The sequence below is a fragment of the Theobroma cacao genome, chromosome 2, assembly GCF_000208745.1.
Source record: "Theobroma cacao cultivar B97-61/B2 chromosome 2, Criollo_cocoa_genome_V2, whole genome shotgun sequence".
In the NCBI taxonomy this organism is placed as follows: Eukaryota; Viridiplantae; Streptophyta; class Magnoliopsida; order Malvales; family Malvaceae; genus Theobroma; species Theobroma cacao.
This window is the reverse complement of record NC_030851.1, coordinates 3,202,466-3,212,122: the sequence shown is the minus strand read 5'-3', so window position 1 is coordinate 3,212,122 and position 9,657 is coordinate 3,202,466. Positions and strand designations below refer to the sequence as shown.

General features: G+C 37.2%; 1 protein-coding gene across 1 annotated transcript; it reads right to left on the bottom strand.

Annotated features, from left to right (window-relative positions):
• Positions 4,290-8,998, bottom strand: LOC18607585 (translocase of chloroplast 120, chloroplastic). Its single transcript, XM_007041838.2, has 2 exons — positions 8,839-8,998; positions 4,290-8,499 (listed from the first exon to the last, which is right to left on the bottom strand). The coding sequence occupies exon 2, from the start codon at positions 8,472-8,474 to the stop codon at positions 4,605-4,607; it is 3,870 nt and encodes a 1,289-aa protein (XP_007041900.2). The 5' UTR covers positions 8,475-8,499; positions 8,839-8,998; the 3' UTR covers positions 4,290-4,604.

Genomic DNA, 9,657 nt, shown 5'->3' with positions numbered 1-9,657 from the left:
AAATTGACAAATTAGATCGAGCCTAAGTCTTAAAGGTGTTAATCGGACCAAATATAACTTATGAACACCTTTACGTTAAATCAGGGCGAAAAAAAGAGAAAGGTGGGAGATAATTTTATTAAATTATTATAATTTTAATGAATTTTAATACAAAAAAGTTAATAATGTTGAATTTTTATTTCCTTTTTGATATATATATATATATAAGTTTGAATAAACAATGAGAGGTAATTTTCTACTATTCCATAAGCCCATCCTCTATTCCATCTTAGGATTAAAACCAAGACTTTTAAAGTTAGATTCTCATTGAGATGTCCAATCAAGAACTAATGAATTTAAATGTTAATTTTGTTGATTTTTTTATAGAATTTTATTTAAAATTGACCAATAAGCTCTTATACAAAAGAATTTTTTTTAATTAATGCTATTTTATAATTAAAATTTTATTTTTCAATTGCATACTCAATAAGTAAAAATTTTGACGCCATAGATATTGATGCATGATTTTCCAATGAAATATAGGTATTTTAAAAAATTAAACAATTATATATATATATATATATAAAGTATTTACGCCAACACAAAAGATATATGATAATGGTTAACAAATTTTGATTTCTTTAATTTTTCTATCACTTGATTGCATCAATAATTCAATATTGACATGTACTTAAAAATACAAAGAAAATAAAAATAAATTTTTGTTTTAGAAATCAAAATTTATTAGATTCTAATCAAATGAGGGAAACATATTCCCAACATATCATTCATTAGAAAATATATAATATCAAGTGGTGGAATATCATAAAACACATAGTCATCAACTGTATCAAAACCCATGTAGTCGGTTAACGCATTCTCTTTTCTAAAAATAAAAATAAAATTTTGCATATATATTAATTTTAATTTGTTTATAAAAAAAAGGAGTTTATAGTTAAAAGTATCAAATATAAAATATTCAATAAATATAGACAAAAGCATAACCAAGCTAGCATGTATAATTTGTACATAGCTTAAAGCTTCCATAACTGTTGAAACTCACAAGTCACAAGGTAACAGGCTAAACATAGAGCCAAAAAATACGTAGTCAATGATTACTCAACTTCACTGGGATTTCACTTTCGGTTCACAAAGTGGCAGAAAAAGTCCATCTTTAACACAATTTTACTTAATACTATAGCTTCAAAAATCAAAATCATGTGTGAATTATATCACTTTAATTAATGAAAACAAGAGAAGAGTTACATTTTCTTTCCACTCTCTTCAGTGCTTTGCGTGTGTGCATGTCTGTCTCTCTCATGCAAGTAAATAAATATCCTTCTTGAAAATGGATTACAACTCCAAATAGCTATGATGTTCAAGATTTCTCTACATTTTATGAAAATTAATTCTTACCAAAATTTCAAGAAAAGTCTATTATTTGACAGAATAAAGTTCACAATCAATCAACAATAAGGAATTGAATCAATGTTCAAAGTCATCGAAATCAATCAAGGATAAGCAATTAAACCAATCTTCACAATTACAATATTTAGAATTCAATCTAAGAGAATTTTTGTATACTTATCATATACTTTGATATAATCTTATCCTAACTTATCTTGTAATTTGATGTAATCTCATATTAGGTATATCCTCTTATCTAAGAGCCTTGCCATGGATTAGAAATTCAGAGTAAAGGCAAAGCTACAATATCATCCTTAATCACAAATTCAATTCTCTCTTATATTTCTCATATGGTATTAGAGCCTCATTTGTTCTAACGAATCAATTGTTTTTATGTTTTCATAATCCCCTGTCTTCGAATCACCATGGCAACATCCTCCTCTTCACCTGTCATTAGCCCATTAAACTTACCACTTCCAACTTCCCCTCCTGGCGTGCCCAATTCAATTGCTTATCCTTGGTTGAGTTTGATGACTTTGAAAATTGATTCAGCTGGGTAAGTTAATTCTGATGATTTCAAGTAATCTTTATCAATGTGATAAGGATAACTTATATTTCTCATATCCATCTGGATTAGCTAGCTTTGATTTCCCAAACTATACCAATCAAACAAATGTTATAGCTTCAGCATCTGCAATTTTTGTTTTCTAATTATTTTCTATGTAGAGTTTGAGTTCAGACGTACGAAAGCCCTAGATGGTTGTGGAGCAATCATCTTGGTTCTCACTTCTTACCTCTGATTAATATATGCACAGCTGACGTTATTTGGAGATAGCTATTAATACCCAGAACAGTAACACATATATTACCTGGTTCTTACTTCGACATCCAATCTGAAAAGCGATAAAATGAAGAGTCTTAGGTAAAGACCCTTTTCTGCCTGTTGCTTGATCTTCACATCAGCCAACATGCCTTTTCGCTGTGGAATTTTCTGTGAACTCCTGATCACGATTTTGCTCCCTCCCCTGGGGGTTTGCTTAAGGCACGGTTGTTGCAGCGTCAGTAATTTTTCTCTCTTCCATCTTTTTGGATTTTCATCATCGAGGTTTCGATTTGATTCAATGAATTTTGGGTTTGATGGTTTTTGCAGGTAGAGTTCTGCATTTGTTTGACATTTCTGGGATACATACCTGGGATAATCTAGTGTCTGTTTATAACTTGCAGGTGCCAGTATGCAAGGGTTGAATTTTCTCTGGTAAGGTGTTTTGCAGATTGGGTCTTTTGTAATTATTGTTTATGTATACTGCACAGGGCTTTTAGGATGCTCTAATAACAGCATGAGTTCTTCAAGTTAACAGAGAGAATGGAGTTGAAAGGAGTAAATATTAAGGTTCTTGGAAAAGGATCATATGGTGTCGTACATTTTGTGAAAACAAAAATTCCTTCTTCTCAATTTTATGCTGTACAATCTGCTGATGAGGCAATGTCTTCTACACTTAGAAGGAAGAGGAAATCCTTCAACAGTTTATTGATTCCCCCAATATTAGTGTGCAAGATGAAAGAAGCCTCTACAACCTGTTTCTTGAATATGCTTCGGGAGGAAGTCTATTGCATTTGATGAAGAAAGTATGACGGTAAATAAAATACCAGAACGATATGCTAAATGTTATGCACAGATGACACTTGAAGGCCTTGTTGAGATTCACTGAAAAGGATACATCCATTCTGATCCCAAACCAGGTAATATTCTTGGTTTTCCTTCCCAAGATGGTATTGGTTTAGCTGCTTTAAAGATACAAAAGTTTGGCGATATGGTTTTCGAGGTACTGAACCTTATATGTCTCCTGAATCCAACATTGAGAATATCACTGATGCATTGGATGTATGCTCACTGCGTTGCATAATCCTTCAGATGATTAATGGGAGATTGCCATGGGCTTATCGTAATCTAATGGATTTGAGGGACAAATTTTTGTGGGGAGAGTCAGCGAACATCCCAGAAAACATGTCAAGCATGGGTAAGGATTTCTTAATGAAGTGCTTTGCTAGGGATCCAAACCAAAGGTGGACAGCAAGTATGCTATTGCGCCACCCTTAACTTTTCCCAGAGCACACCTCATTTCCGTTTGCAGGAGATTTACCACAATGCAACGCATCCCTTCAAATTTTCAAGAGAAAGAATCATTCCACTTTCCAAAAAGGGTATGAGTTACTCTCAACAGAAAAAAGCAGAGCTCTGGATGCGTTGATCAGGTTGAACCAGCTTGAAGAGGAAACATGACTTATGAAGTTGGGCGTCTAGTGCAAAAGAATCAACATGACGCCTCAAAAGTTGAGATTTCCATGGAGAATTACTCCTCTTCTTCTTGTTTATTATGGTAGAGAACTTGCTTTCCTGGTTTATTTTGTTTACCTTTTCTGGATTTTTCTTAGATTTAAGTTTGCCTTAAGGTTTCATTAACTAAGTATCTTTTTCTTTTAATAGTTTTAACTTCTAACTTGTAACATATTCTTGACTTAGTATTTTCAATATACAGAGTCATTAATTTTTGATACTTATAATGCTTATTCTTTCTAGCTAATTGAGTAACGGACAGGGTGAATATTGCTAAACCCCTTTCAAGTCTAAGGGAGTTGGAGATTTAAACATTGACTTATGATGAGGAGATTAACGTATGTCAATACATTCCCTAATCCGCAGCCTTAAACTCAGTTAAACAGAGATTTTCTGCAATATTCTTCTTTTATCTTCTAGCATGAAACATCAAAGAAATTGCTAACAAATTTGACACATTGATATTGATATAACTCCCTTCTTTTGACAAGTATCTACTTGTGGCTCAGCCCCAACACCATCATGTTTGCCAAAAAACAGAAGTGGTCGGGAATGGAATGAACAGAACTCAAGATGAATCAGTTTTCTGCACTCACAGAAGAAATATAATATAGGCAAGAGGAACGATTGAAAAGAAGCAATTCTTGACCATGGTTTCATGGGAACACAAAAAACCCTTATGCAAAATATCTAACAAGGAAACTACAATCACTATAATCCATGATGATATTGTTGAAATTAGAAAAAAAAAAGTTGGAAACATAAAAGAAATTTCAGCACCTTACTTTCATTCACTCTTGAAGACCACTGGAGATGGCCATATTTAAAAATTTGTCCTATCACCGCATTGGATGCTATTGCACAAATGAAAACCTAATTTTCATCATTGTCCATACTGCATTTGTTGAGGATAATCAAGTAGCTTTTTCAGTAGAGGAAGGAGCGCAATCAAAGCGATCTGAAGCTGTTCTGAGCTGTTTATTCGTATACTGACTTGTCCTGCACCTCTGTTATTCAAATTGGCTCGTGCTATCAAGTTTGTAGACCGTCCAACAGGGACCTGCGACTGTATATTGCATCCAATGGCCAGATCTCCGTGCCAATCCATGACAGAAAGCCCAAGTGTAGACAAAGAGCGACCCAGAGGGTAATCCTTATCCCTCAATTGTGCTTCCAAACTGCCCCCATAAGCAAGATCACCACGACCAGTCATGGCACCCCCAGTCATGACTACCTGGAACCGCTTATTAGCAATCAATTTGTCTTCAACTTTCACTCCAGCTGATAATGCATCCCCTAAGAGTGTAACTGAGATGCCAGCTGTTGCCTTATTCTTCCTGAAATTACTAAACCTTGTCTCACTGCGCAGAGTGTAGGCTAAGTCCTTTCCAACGGTCTGCAAATCAAAACCTAATGAAGTTGCTTTACCTTCCCCATGCTTTAAAGAACTGGCTAGTTCCATTTGGACATTGGCATCCTTTTTGTCCTTCGTAATCTGGCCAGAAAATGATATGGGAATTTTATCTTTAGCTACGAACAACCTTTCTATATTAATACCTTCATAACCAACATCATGATCCCAACCATGAGTATCTAGAACAGGCCTTACAAGCCACGGGTTGGAGTTGTCAAGGTAACGGTACCGATGAGTAGGATTATCAGAATCAAAAGAAGCAGGCAAGGCCAAATCTGGCATGGGAACTGGAACAGAAGAAGCACCACTACTTTCCTCTTCTGCATTTTCATTATACTCACTTGGAAGATCCTTAGCAGCAGCAGCCATTTTCTTCATCATCTTTCGCCGCTTTTTCTCTTCCTTCAGTTGCTTTTTCATAAAAAGTTTTTCCCTATATTCTAACTCATCAAAATATGCCTTTTTCTGAGCTTTAGTAAGCTTTGCTATCTGGGCTTTTGTCAACCGCTTGAAAGGTGGCAACTCATCATATTCTGATTCATCCTCAGAGTCTGAGGATTCATCTAAATCATCATCTAAACCATCCTCATCACCATACTGCTCTTCAGGCAACTTAACTTGCGGCCTTGATTGAAGAAGAGACGAAAGAAGGAAAGGTAAAGGAGGTGTTCTCGTTCGAGTAGCAAAAGGCTTTCCTGGAGGAGTATCTTGCAACTTCAAAAGGGTGTTTGCTTCAGCCAGAATTTTAGATGCAAAAGAGAGTAACAACAAATGAGGCTTCCAAACCTGACCATTTGGCAACACTCTCTGGCCTGCCCTATTTGTCCTACATGCAGAGTGGTTCTCCACTAATGAAACAGGATTCATGAGCCGCATATCCCCAGCAGCCTGACGAATAGCCTGCTGGACAACATGAGAGCGTTGAGTAACAAACATGTCATAACTAGAAGCAGTACCATTTGGACCATCTGGTGGAGCAGAAGCTGCATGAGTCAGAACCACAATTGCATTAAACCATATAGATGGTCCAAAGATCTCAGTGATAGTGCGCAATAGGGGCATATCACCAAAATCCCGGCTTTGCATGTCCAATCTATCAAGGTACAACACAATATCTGGAGGTGTTTTCTTGATGAAATGTTTAACAGAGTGAAGGATCTTCTCATTTTGGCGTTGGTCAGACCAGGAAGGCAGAAGGCCTGGTGTGTCAATCACACGTACCTTAATCCCATGTACGGTACCCACAACATCCTGAACCTTCTTTGTACCTGTCTGGAAAGCATCAGTACCAAACTTAACTTCATCAAATATTGAATTAATAGTGGCACTTTTACCAACTCCCGTCTTCCCAAGCACCATAATTGTACAAGAGAAATCAAGGGGTTCATTTCCAGCTGCCTCAAGCTGCTCTGCCATAGCACTTGCACGGTCAAAGCTGAAGGCACCAACACGGCCCCCATTCCTCCCCCGGAGCTGCTCAGCTAATCCTAGCCTGTACAAAACCTGTGCCACAACAACATTATGGGGAGTCTGCCCAAGCCTATGTGCAAGCCGCAAAAACTTAACTCTAATCAACTGAAGCTTTTCCCGAGTCTCATCACTCTCCTCAGCATCCCCATTAGCAGGGTCTTCAATCTGTTGTGTCTGTGCCTGAGAGACAGTGCCATTTACACGAGGCTGTTGGACCACCCTAGGAGCAGGCTCCAACAACGGAGCAGCACGCCCAAGGCCAGCAGGACGAGAAGGAGGAGCAGCAGAGTTTGTAGATTTTACAGATGAAGACACTGGATCAGGTAAAATTTCACGTTGTCTAATCACAGGGTTGCTTTGCTTCAGCTTCTGATCTGTATCTGCAATCTTTCCAGATCCTTCAGCTTTTTCAGGCAAAGAAGATCCTGGAGCATGTTGCACTTCATGCTCTAAAGTCATTTGGATGCTTTGCTTATCTTCCTGATCTTTCTCCACTTTCTTTTCAGACTCTTCTGTCACACAATGAATATCTTGAACTTGATCCACCATTTCATTAGGGAGCTCATATTGAGAACCATCATGAACCTCTGTTCTCAAATCAGTTTTACCAGCCTCAATCTTCACATTCCTCTCATCTGTAAACTTTTCTGAAGAAGATAAGTTTCCATTTTCAGGTGCAACTGTCCCTTCCACAGATGTACTCAACTCAGACAACATATCTTTCAGTTCATCAATCTCACCGTTATACTTTATACCCCATGCATCTGATGATTCTTTTACTTCTCTATACCTATTATCTTCCATCTCCACATTAGCCAAAGCATTATTTGCTTTTTCACCCTCATCTCCACCATCCCCTGAATTAAGAACAGCTGTGGCACCTTTTACTTCTGTACTCTCTTTTCCCTGATCTCCTTTGTCAAGGTTAGCTGACTTGTCATTCAATGCAACCTCATCATCTTGAAGCTTGACAATCACACCAGCTGAAGTATCAGCAGATTCTCCAACCTTTTGGTCTTCATAATCAGTAGCCAGTGCATCCTCCCTTGATTCCTCAACCTTAACCTCTCGAAGCAAAACCTCCAACTTGGTTTCCATTTTTACATCCTCCCCCACCTCATCAGCTTCCAAAGTTTCCAAACTTTGGTCTGCCAATGTTCCCTCCAAATATACCTTATCAGAATCTCCATTTACGGGCTTCTCAATTACTGTATCAGACTTCACATTTCCTTCATCCTCATTCCTCAGGACTTCTGTTTCTCCAATACCACTGATTTCAGGTAACTCCTTTCCACCATTCAATTCATCAGTCCCTGCTCCCGTTCCAGTCCCTCCCTCATCAATCTTATCAGACACCACACTACCACCAACACTCCCCCCACCCAACAGTTCCTCCACTTTCTGCTCATCCACTGACACTGCTGCATCCTCCTTAGCACTTGGAACTACATCCTCCTTAGGTCCAACCTCACTCCGAACCACATCCTCCTTAGGTCCAACCTCACTCTGAACCACATCCTCCAGAGGTTCAACTTCACTTGGAACCCCAACAGCCTCTTCAAACGTCTCAGCCTCAAGCTCTGAATTCGAATTCTCCTGAACTTCCTCTGAACCAACGTCACTGATTGTCTCACCATTTCCATTTGCATCAGCAGCTACACTGCCGTCCCCCTGTCCAGATTTTTCTGTCTGCTCCTGCAAACCCTCTTGTGTTCCAATTGCCTCCTCAAAAACCTCTTCTTCTACATCCTTTATTTCAGCGGAACCCCCAACGACCCTCTCCTCCACTTTTTCGTTGGCAACTCTTTCTTCCACAACCTTATCGTCTACAATAACAGAACCATCAACCATTCCTACCCCATTTTCCATTTTTCAGAAATGTTGCTTCAAAAACCTAAATTCACAAAAACCATCAAAAACCCATTTAAACCAACATACCAATAATCAATAAACGATCACCAAAAAAAATCAAAACAATCAATCAAAAAAAATTAACCCACCAAATAAAAACCCCTCCTTCCCTAAAACCCAAACATAAAACCCCAATATTGATCCACCTACCAACAAAAAAAGAGATAGATCTTTCCATTTCCCTAAAATCAAAACATCAGTTTGTTTCCTCAAATAACAGATCCCAAGTCCATATTAAAGGTTCCTTATTAGGGTTTTCTGTAAAGGATTAAAAAAGCAATAGATATACTAATTAATAAACTGATAATAAAATAAAGGTTACCTGGTCTTTTTGATGCTAAAGAGACGTTCAGATAGAGAGAGCAAGAAAAAGGGACCGGGTTTTTGCAGTATAATGAGAGACAGATTAGAGAGAGAAAGGATCTTTGGTTACATGTGCTTTACTTTCCAGTGCTTTCGTACATCTACTACAATTGCTTTGGTCTTTGGCTTAGCAGAAGAAGGAAATATTAAAAAAAGAAGGATACGAGAGTGATCAGCGGACGAAAATGGATGTGTGATTGTGATCAAACGGTGAAGGATGGATCATTGATATCATCGTTGATAGACGCCGAATCGCGGTGACGTGGACATAAAAAAGGGAGAAAATGGCAAAAGGGTAGGGGAGCCTAGGGGTGTTTGACATATCATGTGGAAAGTGTGCCACCTGATCATACCTGAGCTGCGAGTGAGAGAGGACCATTGTGGGCCGTCCAATCTTTCCTGATTGGATCAGTCGATTGTACCTACCCGACTCTCATCAAATTCTTCTTCATCATTAACCCCGACCCATCATAAATAATTTGTTATGAGAGAAAAATATTAATAAAATAAAAAAATAACATACATTTATAAATGAAATAAAAAGTCTATTTATAAACGAATAACTTCTTCATATTATATTTTTTGTATTTGGTCTGTTGCAATATTTAATTTGATTTGAACTTCTTAAATTATAACATAATAAACATTTATACATATATTTATAACATAATTTGTTTTTTTGAAAAGCAATAATAGATCATTTATAATGAAATATCTTATATTACTAGACTCGATTAAAAAAATTTTAAATATTTTATAATCTGATTTGGATAAAATT

Excerpts from the sequence above, each read along its gene's own strand:
- LOC18607585 (XM_007041838.2), bottom strand. The coding sequence starts at position 8,474 with ATGGAAAATGGGGTAGGAATGGTTGATGGTTCTGTTATTGTAGACGAT.